The sequence below is a fragment of the Rhea americana genome, unplaced genomic scaffold (genome assembly GCF_003343005.1).
Source record: "Rhea americana isolate MKP2758 unplaced genomic scaffold, rheAme1 scaffold_293, whole genome shotgun sequence".
Lineage (NCBI taxonomy): Eukaryota > Metazoa > Chordata > Aves > Rheiformes > Rheidae > Rhea > Rhea americana.
Window position 1 is genome coordinate 773,500 of NW_028186416.1, and position 17,154 is coordinate 790,653.

General features: G+C 39.1%; 1 protein-coding gene and 1 pseudogene across 2 annotated transcripts in view; one reads left to right on the forward strand and one right to left on the reverse strand.

Moving 5' to 3' along the window:
* LOC146593495 (mannan-binding lectin serine protease 2-like) overlaps nt 1-10,017 on the forward strand; it is a 32,515-nt pseudogene extending 22,498 nt beyond the window's left edge. Inside the window, exons 2-4 of the transcript XR_014896368.1 lie at nt 3,516-3,707; nt 4,286-4,430; nt 8,630-10,017. The product of XR_014896368.1 is annotated as a mannan-binding lectin serine protease 2-like (transcript). The remainder of the gene's footprint in view (nt 1-3,515; nt 3,708-4,285; nt 4,431-8,629) is intronic.
* Nucleotides 10,018-11,329: 1,312 nt separating this feature from the next.
* On the reverse strand, nt 11,330-17,064 carry TARDBP (TAR DNA binding protein). Its single transcript, XM_085309222.1, has 5 exons — nt 16,764-17,064; nt 15,858-16,021; nt 14,538-14,678; nt 13,644-13,814; nt 11,330-13,244 (listed from the first exon to the last, which is right to left on the reverse strand). Exons 1-5 carry the CDS (start codon nt 16,999-17,001, stop codon nt 12,714-12,716), a joined length of 1,245 nt encoding a protein of 414 aa, XP_085165348.1. The 5' UTR covers nt 17,002-17,064; the 3' UTR covers nt 11,330-12,713.
* Between the last annotated feature and the right edge of the window lie 90 nt (nt 17,065-17,154).

Below are 17,154 nucleotides of genomic sequence, written 5' to 3' on the forward strand. Positions count from 1 at the left end.
TGTGTGTTTTTTCCTTGCAGATTTATGGAAAAAAAAATACTGCCCTGACAAAGGGAATTCTGTATGGGCACATATAGAAGATATTAAGGAGAAAAGTAGGGCCCAATATAAGCCATTTCATCTTGAAGCTGAAAATTCCCTAGAGTCTAGCACAGAGTACRTTCTTCTGTTGGGTCAGCTGGTTTTTGCTGCTCCTGTGAATACAAGTCGAAAGAGTGTATTGGTGATGACTCATATTTTCCCAAACTGTGTTGTAAAAATCTCCCATCAAAATTATGAAACTGAGTTTAAAGGAGCCCGGTGTAATGAAGCACGAAGAGCTATTAGTCTCTGTCTTTCCCCTTCTTTAGTCCTTCAAAACAAGGTGAAGGCCTGTTTTTYGAAATCAAGTATTAATGGTGCACCATTAATATTTGTACTCTGAGAGCCTGTAGGACAGCCAACCAGGTACAGAGGCATGGTGGTATTTGTTGCTACATAAACACGAGGTAGGTGATCACTGCCCTGTAGAACTGCTCCCTAACACCTGCTCTCTGCTCTGAGAAGGCAACTCAGAGCGATTCTGGAACACAGGCATTGCCAGAGTGAATCAGGCTGAGGATCCCTTGAGTCTGATGTCCTGCTTTTGACACTGGTCAGCATCTTATGCATCAGTGGAAGACATGATTCAGTAAGTGATTTTTAAAGTGTACTCCCCTGTAGAAGCATAAATACTGTGCAATATATCCTGTGTTGTCTATATCTTACGTAGCGTATGGTGAATTTATTGCACTCTGCTATAAGTTATGTAAATGTATATGTAGAAAATAAATGTAAGCATAAAATCTTACATTTCATATAGCTGCAAGTTGAACAGATTAATTATATGCTATTTCCCAGTCCTTTATATCAGATTTATATTTTTGGCCTTAGATCTCATTATGTATCCCTTTGCCCTTTTATTAGAGAAAGTAAACATCCTTTGGAAACTACAGTTGTAGGTTATACATAGTATTTTTCTGTCTCTGCATACCTAAATATACTTCTTTGTGTGTGCATATGTGTTCCCACACAGTGGCCTCTTCTTCACCATTTCTCTCTTAAATGGTTTTATCCTGAACTTTAATGAAATTCCTGTAAACATAATGTTTAAAAAGAAGCTAGCATGATAATTACGGTGGGGAATGATGAATAGAAGCCGAGGTGATATTACCTTCTAGCTCTCGGGTTACTGTAATAGTATTTAAGCTTACTTGCCTGAGTATCCCTTATTTACACAGTAGATCTGCGCCCTGGGAAAAAACTGCTTGGTAAGTAATGTGAAGGATTCTGATGCAGAACTGACAGAAATTTTGAAATTTTAACTTCCTAATGATTTCAGTAGGGAGTTAAGGGTGTAAACACAGTGCTCATTAAATTGTGGCTTGTATATTCAGGATGAGACTTCATGCTGAGTCTTTATCCGCACTCAAGGATTTTATATTTTCATTCCTATCTTTTGCTATAATTCCATCCAGACTACTCCTGTACAGCTGTGGAGTAGGGACAGATATTAGCTATGTGAGAAAACTTCATTTTTTAAAAGAGAAACTGCATTTTTTTTTTTCCTCCAGTTACATGTTTGTGAGCCCCTGACTGCTGCATATCAAGTAGGTTTTGGGGTGTTTCTTAGCCCGATCTTGCAGTAGAGGGAAGGAAGCATTTGAGTGGAGTCACAAAGCCAGTAAAGAGGCAGTGAACTCGGTGTGTTGGTGGTGGTATTGTAAGCAGCACCTGCAGTAGCTCAGGCGAGTGTACTGAAAAACATACTTTATTCTCACATAGCCATCAAAAGCTACTGTAGTTTGAGGCACAGTCTGGAATTAAAGGAACATGGATTTAACCGGGAAGGATGAGGTAAAAGCAATTAAGGAAAAAAGCCCACTCACTGGCAATCTTCTGCAAGTTTAACACAAAAGGAAAAGATGTAATTTCCATTGTAGCTCAACTGATTTTTGCTGGTGCAAAGCAATGTGCTGTTAAGCCAGAACCTCCAGGTGAATTAGTGAAGCTTTCTCTGCTTCTTTGGAGCAAGAAGGGCATTTTAAACAGGATTTAAAAATCAAGAGAGGGTTCAGTTTCACAGGATAGGGCTTTTTATGTATTTATTAAGTATTTTAATCTGTATCTTCATCAGCTGTTTGGATGAAAACCTAAGACAATGAATTCAGAATAGAGCACAGTCAGATGTGGCTTGTATGTCAGTCACTGTGGTGATGGATCGGTTTATGTCAAGTAAAAGCAATTGCTCATAGCTGTGTGGGAAGATGGACAAAGGAGGATTGTTTTTAAATTTTAGTGTGTACTAAAAGAAAAACACGGTACGCAAATGCATCGTTATTTGTATTGTGTTACTGTAGTTGTGCTAAGAGCCATACAAACATAAAATAAAAGGGTAATCCTTTTCTTCTTTTCCTTTCCAAGGAAATGATCATATCTGAATACTTCCTATAGCAGCAGGTAGGTCTGCATAGGTTTAGAATGGAAATAGGTTCCGTTCTCTGAAGTAATAGCTTAGAATCTTGGATAACAAAATCCACAGGTTAGCTGAGAGGGGCAGTAATGTTCATTTTATCATTCACAACTCAGTCCCTTTCTATTAGTATGGCAACCTGAAAGCCTATGGACTGTTTTAGATGGTAATCTGTAATTAATGACTGGATAATGGCATTTGTGTTGATGGAGGTTAGCATAGTGTGTTGAGGATGCAATTCAAAGTCAAACAATTTCCCTCTTGCAATTAATTTAGCATCACAGTGGTGCAAAAATATGCCAGGGTTATCAGCCAGTCCAGCGTTCCCCATCAATTAAAGGATTGCTCCTACAGCTTTTGCAGCACATTATAAAGCCTTTGTTCCCAGCTGATCAAAGCACCACTTCACAGCGATCAGATGCTGTCAACAAGGAGAGATCCTCGGGGCACTTGTGGCTGTTCCTTCTTGCTTCTCTTTGGCAGGGAGCGTTTGTGGCTCCAGTTGTGTCAGCAAGAGGCACAGCTGGCTTTGCTCAGAGAATACAATTACATTCTAAGTGTCTGGCAATGAAAGCATTAAAAAGAGAGCTGCATTGAGAGGCTTCTGGAATTGAGAAGCTGATAGCTATCCTGCACGCTGTGGTACAGCAGACAAGCTGCAAATTTAACACCTCACAACATTTCTGATAGCTTCCAGACACACTTATTTCTGATCTCTAGTCCTGTGACTGTTAAGATGGTGCCTTTCCCCACTATCCTTTGCTGCACCACTTCTGAGGTAGGAATGTAGGTAAGTGTTGGATAATGCTGGTGCCCTAATCCTACCACAACAGAGACAGGGCAACTTTCTCAAAAGAGAAACACCTGCTGTGAGACTTTCTGTAGGGAGTTCAATCTGTGGCTCCAAAACTTTCTTAAGAGATGTAGAAAAAAATCTGCTATCTTTACCCAATACAGCTAGGCAGAGTTAAGGTAGCTGTGATCATTCTCTCTCTCTCTCTATCTCTCTTTTTTTTTCTTCTAGCCCAGTGTCCGAATTGTTTTTACTAAAAGAACAGGAGGAGCCACCAGTCCTGATTGACTGAAACCTTATCCCCTGCTCAGCTTGTGCAGCTACAGTATCCAGATGGAAGATGGCCTCCTGATCATGCTGAAATTGGTGGAGACTTTTAATGTGGAAACACACCCAGAAGTGTGCCCCTGTGAAGTCCTTAAGGTAAGTGAGGTTTTATTGCCTTTCATCCCAGCCTTTGTGAGCTGGGCCAGTTCTTTCTTTTGCTGCATCTTTCTCAGACTGTGTCTCACCCCACTCGTTTACAGATTTATTTCCCTATATATCTCCTCATTAATTTCTTCTTCCCCTCATCCCCTCAGAAGTTTTGTTGTTTTATTCTTTCACTACATTCCTGCTTTGAGAAATTCACCAGAAACAGAGTACACATGTATCACAAGTACACATGTGATAACTTGGAAGATTACGGAGTTTTATTCTAGTCTCACAGACCAGTGATGCCAAGAGAATCAGTTAAATCCTTTGGATTGTTTTCTTATGTATCAGATGGACCCAGTGTTCACTTCCCAGGAATTCCAAAGCACTTTTAGGATGCTTAGATAAAAGGTACTCTCTGAGTGATAAGCCATCATTTTAACCACTGTCCTTTCTTCTGTATGCTTTGGAAGAAGGGACCATTCAGGTTCAGCTACTTACTGGGGCAAGACATTGTATTAACACTAACATGTTCTTCCATAAGCCTAATGAGGGAAGGAGTATTTGATTTGTCTCATTCTTTTCAGATTAAAATGCCCTAAAAGCAGTTTGGCCCATTCTGTGGAAAGACTCTGCCTGCAAAAATTGAGACACACAATGATGTAAATACTGCTTTCATAACTGGTATYTCAGGAGCACACACTAGATGGAAGATGAAATACACAGTAACAGGTAGGTAGGAGGTCTCTTTTTAATTCTCAGGTCCAGACTGTTCCCAGAACTTCATTCTGGAAAGGTCTGAATTGCAACCAAATAGATAAACAGCAGTTTCCTACTTAGTTTTCAGTAGTGTACTTCCTAAGCAGAGTTTTAACAGAGTTCCAGAATAAGAGCTGATCTTACAGGTCACTTCTACTTCAGGCAGAGATTGTATTTTAGGGAACAAGTTGACTTTGAGTTACAATGTGTTTGTTTAGGCAACACATCTGCTAGGCTCATCCTGTCCATGTAACCGGAGCTGTTTGCAGGTAGCTGCACACCTTTGATGCAAACCAGCACAATTTTTCATTTTTTCCTCTTAGTCTCAGTAACTGTAGASTGGTGTCTGTGTGAGTGAAATAGTGCAGGGAAGGGGCAGAGATAGGTTGTGCTTTTTCATAAAGCATATAGCAGTAAATAATGAAATCACTCTCAAGGGGATGTTTCTGTTTTCTGATCTGCTGCAGCTTTTCCATGCCCCGATCCTGAAGCACCACCCCGTGGTCACATCACACCAGTGCAAGCACAGTCCGTTCTAAGAGGCCATTGTACTCTGTCTTGCTACTTAAAGTGCTACTTGAAGTAGGTGATCCTCAGCCTTAGCAGACTTAATTTCTCAAGGATTAAACATAGAGGTGCTGTTTCTCATTACCAATTTGTGTTGCTCACATACTATAATTGTGAGGCATATTCAGTACACTGAATTTGTTAGCAATTGTCCTTTCTTTGATATTCTCTCCGGAGAATTATGTTTCTATGTATGTATGCCAGTGCTGATGCTCTTTGAACACTGCTGCTTAGAGATTTGCCTGTAATTACGTTGGAAGAAAAGAATGATTTTACAAGTTTTTAGTGCTTCACAAGATCAGTGTAGCAAGAATTTTTAATGGTTTTTTCGTTTGCTACTGCATCCCTCCAGGGAAGTCATTCCTGCTGAATGAACATTTCACATTCAATTCTTAATAGCATTCTGTTTCTCAATAAGCAATTTTGGAAGATAATCTAGGCTGTGTGTGTTTACAGCAAAATTTTGAGATCACGGTTAGGTCTCTGTTTTAAAAAGGACAGAAACTTAACAAGCAACATAAAAGCACGCTATTCACAACTGAATTGTGCTCGCCTCACTTTTTATCTACCGCAGTTATTCTCTAATCTGTCTGATTTGATAGTTATACACATTTGCTGTTTATGTAGAAACCAGAACAACCAAACAGATGTAAGGGTAGTATTTGACAGAAGATGGTATGAAAGGTAGGTGTGTATGGAAATAGAGTAYAGGCTGTAGTCTGCGTTTTGCTCTTTGAAATGCTCTGTTACTCTGTGCCATCTTTGCTGGGGATGAGGCAGGCCTAAGTGGTGGAACTGCTACACAGAGGTCACAAACAAAGGTATATTAATCTTCACTTTCAGGAAAAGTTAGCTGTCCCTCAGTTTTGCAGCCATCCACCAACTGCGGGCAAGAAAAGTGTTACTAGAACCCACATCTAAAATGTTATGATAGGGGCAGAACTATTTACCTTCTCCCACTCTGAAAGTAGTGTGAGAAACCAGTGCATCTGCTAAAGACATTCTGAGCAAATAAAAATCCATTTACTGCATTTTTCCCCATATTGGTAAGGGAATGAATGTGTAACTGACTCTTTTTTTCTGYAATTAACCCTATTATTTGTTGTGAAATTAGTTTTTCTTTCTATTAATGCTTCTTGGAGAACAAAGAAGTTGTGAGGTCTTTTAAAGCAAGAATGTCAAAATGATGCTTCTTGGAGCAAACTGATGGCAAAGTGTATCAGTAAGTCAGTGCTAATATTTGCATATTAGGAGAGCATTATGAGAAATGTCTTCTTTTCTGCATGTTAACTCTTTTTTTTTTGGTCAAAGCACAGTTTGTATTTATAACTTAGAAGATGTTTAATTTCTGCCATTCTTTAAAAACCTTAAAAAAAGCACTGATAGTTATTTAAGGGAAAAAAAAAAAAAAAAAGGAAAGAAAAAGGCCCTTAGTGGACTTTGAAATACTGTACAATCTCATAACAGTGTCATAGAAATAGGAAAAGCATCATTATCATTGTAAGAGAAGACCAAATGTAGTACCTGTACCCACAGAGTACTGTAGAATTTCTTTATTTTAAAAGGTCTTAGCCTTGCAGTGCCCCACAGGCATTAACAGCCTTTGAAAGAAGGTAGCAGGCCCCTGCCAGTTGGCATGTGACTAATCGCAGCTAGCTACTGTTGGAGCCCTGCAATCTTTCTCTGGATTCCAATGTCAGAGCATTTGGCCATAATCATGCTCTACCTTACAAAATAAAAGAGTTCTGCACTTCTAAAGTAACTTCTAGATTAATTTATATTCCTTAATGTATGTATCAGTTTCCTGCATGGTGGGTGCAATATGACACTTTCTTACAGTTACAGCTAAATCTAGTGAATTGGAGTGCAGATTTGGGGAGTATTATTTATTTGCAATTTGAAGGACATACCAAAATACACCCAAGGCGTATTTTATACAGTAACATTTGAGAGCTTCAAACTCTTGCATTTTTGTCATTTTCCAATTTAGTGGCATTAAATACTTGCTTACGTGGTAGTGAAGACCAGAGAGGAGGTAAATAAGGCACAGCCACATTGTCATGAGTTCTGCACTAAACTCAAAGGAGACCTAAAATAGGTTCATCCTCCATGTCTTGTCAGACTTTGTCTACCATGGCCACTTCACTTTAAAACTACCTTTAACTAACTGTTCTATTTGTTCTTATATCTGTTTTCTCTGTGAGATGCAGGTAAGTATCAGTGCAGTGCTGATGGATACTGGAAAGAACTCCCAAAGAGAAATAACACTTCCTGTCTGTTAACCAGGTAATGCGTAATAAAAATAAAATAAAATAACAGTTTCTAGGGAGTTGCTATTAGGCTAAAAGTACTGCAGCATCATTTATCAGCCTCTCAACTAGTACTGACCAACAATGGTCATGCTTTGTTACAGAGGCAACTAGGCAGACTATAGTATTGAGTACATAGATAGAYACTGGAAAAACATAGCTTTCTTTGAAGTTATGCTTTTAACTCTCCCTGATGTTGGAACTTCAGAATTTTTCCTTTAATGAAGATGCTGAGCTCTGTAATGCTTGTTCTAAAATACTAGCCTTCAGTGAGCTACAGGTGGTGGGCTGTTAACAAGTTATTCAATTAAGCTATTCTATTACTTATGTAGAGTTAAGTAACAAAGTTAATAGCACTTTTCTTGTTTTTTTTCTTTTAGTACATGTAAGTTGTTGAAGCAAAAAAAAAAAACTACTTCATTATAGTGTTTATTGTAAAAATTAGATCACCACTTTTTTATTACTCATTTTCAACAGGGAGGAACAACTAACAAAATGATGAGCCTAAAATTTTATGATACCCACATAATTTGACTGGCACTACTCAGGCTTACTAATACTGGTCTTCTATTTATCTTTTAAATTGCTTACTATTTAAAAGATGTCTTGTTKTATCTGAGGTTAGTGTTGGAGATTACTGCCAGAAACTCACCACCAATACAGTAAAAAGCTGGATCTGTTTTATTTCAGTTCAGTACTGGAGATGTACAAAGATAAATGTAATTTCATAACTGGTTGATTCTTGCTGCTTTTTAAGTGTTTGGCACTGTYACTCTAAGGATAACTGAACCACACTCCAGCACCATTTGAGGGGGGGGGTAGGGGAAGCTACTGAATAGATTTATTGCAGAATACTGGTTTCAGGGATTTTTGTTTAATGCTTGAATAGCTAAAGTAGTAACTCTAGAATTACTCAAGATCCAAGACTGAGTTTGGGAGAAACATTTAACAATTTAAAAGCCTAATCGTTCCTCTTATCTTTTAGATTAGAATGCTTCTATATTCTAATTACCCTAATTTACATTCAGAATAAATGCACTTGCTTCTCAACACCCAAATTCCTCAGCAAAACTGTGCTTCTTGATTACAGAACTTTTGGAAAGACTGTATGTTCTACTGACTAATGAAGATTGTACTCTAAATCAAACAGATTCATTTGCAAGCAATTTTACTATTCCAAAACAATCTAGGAATTACATTTAGACTCATTAACCTAATTTTATCCATGCAAGCATAGTAATTCAATATCAGAATCTCTAAATATTTAAACATATTGTTGCATTTATTGTTTTGCAGTTTGTGGAACACAGAAAAGTAGAACACAAGTGTATATATGGAGGAACAAGAGCCAAGCCTGGAGATTTCCCTGGCAAGTGATGTTAATTACAGAGCATGGAGGATTAGAAGGTAGCTCCCTTTTGTATAAGTGGGTTTTAACAGTTGCTCATGTTGTAGTTGATCAAAGAAATGCCTTAGCTTTGAGGATTAAATTAGGGGTTTTGAACAGATAATTCAATTCACTATGAACAAGCCTGGCAAAATAAATTTTTATTCATAAAGGTTATAAAAATGATCTTGTCAATTTTAACACTGATACTGCCTTGATTAAGCTGCAGCATAAATTTTCAATTAGTATCAATATTATACCCACTTGTTTATCGGGCAAAGAAAAAAATTTCAAATAAGCAGGTCATTACTAGCTATATCAGGTTGGGAAGAACTGAGTTTTACGGAGGAGTAAAACAGTCTTCTGTTTTACTACTGAGTTGGTAGTTGTCAAGCAGAAAAAGTGTACAAATGCATACACAATTAAAGCRCTTAGTGGAAAACCTCTCTCAGTAACAGAGAACATACTGTGTGCTGGGGGTGAGGGAGGGGGTAAAGATGCTTTTAACAGGCACAGTGGAGGACCATTAGTTTCCTTAGATGCTCAGGCCAACAAGTGTTTTGTCGTTGGTATTGTGTCCTGAGGTTTAGACTGTGCTGTTGTACATCAAAATGAGCATCAAGGTACTTTGACCGCTCCCTAGTATATATTTGAAGAATTCCAGTACCATCAGCTGCACACCTGGAGGAGATGGGTATGAATGTGCTCCACTTCAAAGAGCCTTATGGGCTCTGCAGTAAGCTGCTGTAGTAGCAGTGGGCACAGCTATACATCCCTTGCCTTAAAGGACTTCTTGCTGTCAGCTGCAGAAAACACWGTTTCTGTCAACGGTGGAGTTTTATACAGAATAAGCTTTCACATTAAAATCTATGAACAGAGGATAAAAATACAAGTTTTTTCAGTATATCATCTGACAACAGATCATCAAGACTAATTAAAAGCAACTTTATGAAGCTCCTACAGTGTTTTTACTAACCATGCCCGAAGTAAATATATCCCCTTATAATTACAGAAGCTTCCCATTTCTTGCATCTCACTTGTTATTTAGTTATGTTAATCCAGAAAATACTGAATATGAAATCTTAAAAAAAAAAAAGAGACTCCAACACTTGCATATGGTGTCAATAGTACTTTATTTACTTACTTATAAACACTAGAGTACGCAAAGCAGTTAAGTATTACTAAAATTTGAAAATACTTCTAAAGCTTTCAGGAATTTTGATTGAGGGTCAGGGAAGCCTAAAATTATTAGCAAAGATTACTCAGTGCTGCCAACCAACCTGTTAAGACCTAAACCTGGACTTAGACAATTTAAATAAAATAAAGCCATGCTAATCACAAAAACTTACCAGAAAGTTCCTTGCAGGGATGTCACAGTTAGTCTTTGCAGGTCCCAGAATACCATTTTTAAGTGTTACTCAGCAGAAGTAGCTGGTAATAGTGCAAGTGCTAAAATGCAAAATTCACAGATGGTACAGAGTTTGGAAATTATTCTGACGTAGGTGCAGAAAAAAAAAAATCCAAGCAACTTTTTGCAGTGGGACATGAACAACAAGTGTGGGGTTGTTTTTTTTAGCTTGAGTGTTTACAACCCCTCTTTAAGATGTACATTGATACCCAGCTGACTTTTTAATATTGCAATTCAAGTGGAAAACTAACAGTAGTGCAGTTTTAGTCACTATTTAGATGGTTTTCTATTCACAAGCCTTAATAATAACAATATGCAGTAATTGAGATCTGACCTGAAAAGTTTAATAGTTGTGTTTAAGTAAACTGTGTAAATATCCATACTCAGAACTTGCATAGCTACAGCATAGTAGTACAGTGTATAAAAGTATCGATCAAGCTTGAAAGGATTTCAAGTCCAAACAGGTTAAACTATGCAAGATCTCACCATCAGGAGAAATACTCTTGCCACAGTTCCTACTAAAATATCCTGCTCTGAGAAGAAACAGCTTATTTGAAACTTCTAAAAACTAGGTTTATTTCAAGTGCAGACAAGACTTCTACCAAAGTCTATACACATCAAGCTAATGCTTTGTTGAGCTGAAAAATTCTACCCTGTGCCTAGTTTTAAACATGAGTTTATCGCTTTCTTCTGGGCTACAAATGTAGCAGAACCAAACTTCCCTTGAGTGGACTCTTTTCTAAAACTACAGTCACAGGTTTCTGTTCTTTAAACATATGTCCCCAAAGGGGGAAACGCTCTGGACAGAAGCGTATCTGACAATAAGTGTTTGCTTTCCCCTCTCATTAAGAAACTCCATCCCATCTCCACAAAAGCAGCCCCCCCAAAATACACTTTCCTTGGTAAAGATGTAATCTGGAGGGAACTGCTTACCATTCTAGGTGCAGACACCCAAACTTGTGGGAACTGGATTTTAGATACATACGTATCACTGAACAATGCAAAAATACAGTGGATTAAAGTTGGGTGTCAGGTACATGATGAGTGGTGGCTCCGTTTGACTTGTCAACTTTTAAAGCATGCTTATCTGAAACAAACTGAATTACTGCAAAAAAATTTTACAGAAGTTCATCTCAAAAGGGTAAAATTAATTAACTGCTATGAATTCTTTGCATTCAGGGCTGCAAAACAAAGACACATATTACTTAAATCAGTTTTATTTAAGAATTTCCTACAATGACAAATCTTATAAAAAGCATCCAAACACAGAACTGCAGCAAACAGCATTCTTATGGATATCTTACAGACAGTGGAACTTCCACCCTTAGGAGGCACACTGAGCTCGCTAGTGATCTCTGCTACAAGAGCTACTGCAAAGCATACCACAAGCTCAATGTTCTCATCACAAACCCCATCATCTTCAGTTCACATTACCACACTTACATATCATTAACAGAAAAAAAGCACACACCATACAGCATTCACAGCAGTTGACATAAGGGAAAAAAAATACAAATATTCATTTCACATAACACATTCAACTAATTGATTAACTAGGTATAAAACCCACTTAAAGTCTTCCACATATGGATGTCCTTTGAATGCAATAAACACTCGTACTTTATTTGCTATCATTGCTCTCTGCACACTCTCTCACCAAAGCCACAGGATTGAGAGACATCTCGCCAAGTAAAATAAAATCCCATAATGCACCACCAGGTCTCTGCATGCGCTCTCTCCTTTATCTCGCACATACCAGCCCTCTCATGCCTCGGCACCACCATCAATCCCACACAAGGTTTCAAAAGTTCAAACAGCCTTCTGGTTCCATCTCACAGCCTTGCGTTCATAGCGTTGATACGACTCCATGAAATAAAGAGTAGCGGATAAAAATGGAACACCCACCGTCTAAGACGCAGCATGTGCAGTGTGATGAAGTATTCTTGGATGAGAAAGCATGTAGACAGAAGTATTCCTAAGGCAGAATATTTACAGCACTGCTTTCAATGAAGTGCTTCTTCCATACACATTTGAAATGAGATGAACTGCAGAGATTAAATGAAGCCTTCATATCGTACTTTAGTATGAGGGGAGACAGTGTTAAAAAAAAAAAAAAAAAAGAAGAAAGAAAGAAGAAACAAACAGAAAAACGACACTGTGTTCTCCAACTGGGGAATTTGGAGATTCTTATGGTGGGATCAAATTAAAAACAAAAGGGAGAGAATGCTGTTTCTGACCAATGGTTTTCATTTTGAACATGCAAAGAATTCAGGTAGCCAGGAAACAAGGGATAAAATATTACAGGAGAAACCTTTCCTATCAATTGTAGTGTTAGTTTACCCATCAGGCAAACAGCAGTCCACTTCCAAACATTCAATATTCCAACARATTATGTAACAAAACTTATAAAATTCCTTTAACCTTTCTTTTTACAAAAGAAAAATGTCAAAAATACTGCTGAATATACTGCACATTGAACAAATTGATTTGAAAAATTTTAGTATATATGTAATTTACAGTATACTTACCACGAGTTAGAAAATTTTGATTTCCCACCATAGAGTCAGTATCAGAGCCCACCGTGTCTACATTCCCCAGCCTGACGACTTGGAATCCATACTCGAACCAAAGCCTCCATTAAACCCGCTGCTAGAGCCTGCRTTCGATGCTGAACCCCAGCCTATTGCTGCCCCGGAGTTGGAACCGCCRTAAGAATTATTTCCTGAACTAAAGCCCTGGTTCTGCTCCCGCTGCATGTTGCCTTGAGGCTGATTGTTTCCTGATGGCCCCGACTGGTTCTGCTGACTGGCGAGCATGCCCATCATGCCCCAGCTGCTCTGCAGCGCAGCCTGCGCTGCTGCCATCATGGCAGGATTGATGCTAAAGGCCCCAAAGTTCATACCGCCCCCCATGTTACTGCCTTGGTTGTTACCTAGGCCTCCCCCACCTCCTCTGCTGTTGCCAAACCCCCCCTGGTTCCCAAAGCCTCCCGGATTACCACCAAATCTTCCACCTCTTTCTAACTGTCTATTGCTATTGTGCTTAGGTTCAGCATTGGATATATGTACGCTGATTCCTTTAATGATCAAGTCCTCTCCACAAAGAGATTGGGCAACCTATAAAAAATAAGGGATTAATTAAATATAGATCACACTTTTCCTCCCTAATAGTAGTACCAAAACAATAATAAAAGCGCGCACACACACAGACAATTCTGAGCAGACAATTAACCTGCAAAGGAAGCATATGCGTACTTATTCCAATTTGAAGTGATTTATCTTCTCATTCACTACTGCAGTAACTGCAGTATGAAAACCCATATGTACAACGGCATCTGAAAAGTGCAACCTTAAACAATTCAAGTAAAYCAATCCAAGCTAATACTACTGGAATTCTCAAGACAGTGGACAAACAAGTGTTGCATGTTTAATTCTAGAAATAATGCTTCATCAAGCTACTGAAACATTTTAAAAAGAAGTTGTCTACGTATAAAGCTAAAGTATTTTAAAACTTACCTGATCATCTGCAAATGTAACAAAAGCAAAAGCTCGGAAGGGTTTAGGTATGAAGACATCTACCACTTCTCCATACTGGGCAAAGAACTGCCGGAGCTCATCTGCAGTCATGTCCTCAGTGCAGCGCCCAACGAACACTTTTCTGCTACGCAAAGGTTCATCAGGACTTTGCTGAATTGAATTGGGGGGGGGGGAGTATAATTAATGAATGGGGAAAAAAGTCACAATTTTATTTGAGAACTAAATATGGGCAAGTTACTTTATGATAAAGATCCCTTTTAATCTAGTCTGTTCTGAACACTGAAGATTTAGAAACCTAAGAATTTCTAAGTTTTAGACTTAGGAAGTTATGCTCAGAGAGCATCCTCGTACTCCGATACTGATGGAGAGAGAAAGGCAGCAGGGAAACAGGTGCAGGAGTAACAGCAAGAACAGTTACGAGGCTTTTCCAGAGAATAACCATGTACTGCAAAATGGGACACATCATTCTGCAGTACAGACTGCATCTGCGTATGTACACGGGAAGTACACACACAGACAGAAGTTCTGGGTTTGACTGCCAGTTCAGTCAAATACTCACTGTGATGCTCATCRATTTATCTTGCCTGCTTTATTCTCCACTTACTCTTGTAGCAGACAGGTTAAGTGGGTATCGCTATATGTTAAAATACCACATTATTTTCAAATTTTCAATTGTACTTACTTCCCAATATAACCAGCTATTTTCACAACACTTCTAATTCTCTCCCTTCTCTTGACTCACTCGCTTATTCTCACCTGTCCTGTCCATTCACAAACTAAAAACCCACATCCAAAAGTGGATTATTAATCCACTCACTTAATGTAGTCACTATAAAAGTGCACTTTTGAGTGTGTAAAATAAAACTAAAGTACCTTAGAATTGGGAAGTTTACAGTCACACCATCTTCCATCTATCATGTGTCGCTGAGACATTACTTTCACCTGGGTTTCATAATCCGTAAATCGAACAAACCCAAAACCCTTTGAGTGACCAGTTTTAATATCCTTCTTAACCTAAAGAAAAAACAACAACAACAAAAAAAAAACAAACAAAAGACATTTTAGGAGGTCACAGCAGCAGCGAGGACTTACATTTTGACATACAACATGCTATTTACCAGAGATCTGCAACAGCTTTGATGTTAACCTCCTGAAAACAGTGCATTTTTTATTTAATCTCATTGTACAGGCCTACCATTTCTTAAAAAATGACCCCAATTACCTTGTAGCTAAAGCAGAGACACGTGATACCTAYAAAGTGCGCTAATCAGGATATAGTTAGTATTAGCTTGCCGTGAACCCAAATATAAGCATATTAAAATAGCACAAATAATAGCATTGTAACACTGTGATGGCATAGCAAGACACACTGTATAACCATTTTGAATTAACAGGTAAGCAGCGTGACCACCGAAGGTGCAAAGGCATGTTTAGTTCACAGAGGAGGATCCAAGTAACAAAAGATAAGCAGCAAGAGAAGTTTATCAGGACCAGGTGAGGCAGGTAACAAAAACATCAAGTATGAAGAGAAAGACAAAAGACAAGCCTGCTTCACTGCTTCAGTTCTCATTTCTCTGAAAGACTTCAAGCCTGGCTGTGTCAACTTCAGCAACGAAAGCCATCAAGGTCCCCAGCCATCAGTGCTGAGGAAACAGCACCAGCTCCGTGGCATCGCATGCTCATGGCTCATGTAGGATATGAGCACTGAAAACTAGGTGTTGTGTTATGTAGTGACTACACAGCAATAATAAAGGACCTGTAAGCACAAAGCATGCTGGTACTGAATGAGTTTAGTAAAGTTTTCTKTTGAAGTTTAGAACTGCCCTGATTTGTAAGTCTTGTAAAACACTGACTGCAGCAATTTACAATTCTCTTAACAGACGTATATAAACGTACGCATACTCAGCTGCAACAATTAAAAACAGGAATATAAATTAAAAACCCTCTTAAGCTCCGGACCCATTAAGGAGAGCTATATGAATTACCACTGCCCCARTCAGTAATATTCATGACTATTTCTACCTACATAAGCCTAGAGCTACAAAGCTCATGGAACAAAATACYACCCAGAAACAGAGGTGCACAGCTTCAGATCTGCTTTGAGTTTATACTGCTCTGTTTATCTTCTAYTAGCTTTTTCAGAATGAATTTTAGATAACGTCTGTCTTTACTTGAACTGCAGAAGAATTTTACCTGCACCATTAGGACTTCTCCAAACGTACTGAAATACTCCTTTAAGTCTTGTTCAGTGGTTTTCCAGGGAAGACCTAAGACTATTAAATCTGAAGTCTTCTGTACTGCTCGTTTCACTTTCACAGCTGATGATGCATCTGTTTCATCCATTTTTCTCTTATTATCTAAACATAAAGATGCATATTAGAAATTATCTCCACAACTCTCAAGAAGAAGCTACTTCCACTCATCATGAATAGCATGGTATAAAAACATAGAACATGSTGTAAAAAAGTATAAACTGCACAAGAATACACGCTAGCTGCTGCTACTTAGTATTATAATCCATGTCCAACTATCTTCAAGTACAAGGAGAGAAGCAAGAACAGTCAACATTCAAATCCTCCTCCAAAATACAGTCTGACTGAGTTTGTTTTGGATTGGTTTACTGAAGTACTATCCAACAGCACATTCCTGAGAGCACATGTGGAAGACAGGAACTTTTCTTAAAAGCATTTAATTAAAAACTAGCTTCCTTTCTTCTTCTTCTTAGTTCCCTTTTCTCCCCAAAGATTTGTTTTAAATGGTACTTCTGACCCAAGCTATGCCATGAGCAGAAGCATCTGTGAATGTGCAGAGATCTCAGTACACAGCAGTCTTCAGARGAACTCTATGTGACAAAGCTTTGTCATTAAGGTCCTTTATAAAGCTATAGAGGTAAAAACTTGTCTCCCATCTGAAAGCTTGATGAAGCCAGATTTGTCCTGCAGAGTGAACATGTGACTAAACTCATGGATATTTAAAAAAAGAAAAAAAAAAGTTCAGCACAATGTAATATCTTTGCTGTGTTGAATTACCAGCGAAGCACGAACCTCTTAACTGTAAAAGCCCGCTTCTATGAAAAAGCGTGACGGAACCAAGACAGACCTTTGGGATAATTCACAACATAGACCAGGTTTCCCCAGCCGGCCTCCGGGGCGTGCAGGATGCCTTCCACCAGCCGCACCCCCCGCATGCACTGGGACACCGGGTTCCTGTAGCGCAGCCCGCAGGCGCCCGGGAACTGGGCCGTCACGGTGGAGAGCAGCACGGTGCCATCGTCCTCCGAGGGGATCTCAATGGGCTCGTCGTTCTCGTCCTCCGTCACCCGGATATACTCCGACATCGTTGCTGGCGGTTACTAACCAGGGGAAAAACAGGCCGAGGCGTTACGTCTCCCTTTGTCTGACCCTCCTGGCCGCGGGGCTCGACGCGCCCGCGCCTACTTCGCCGCGGGGCGCCCGGAGGCGCCTCGCCCGCCGGTGCTGAGCCCCCGGCT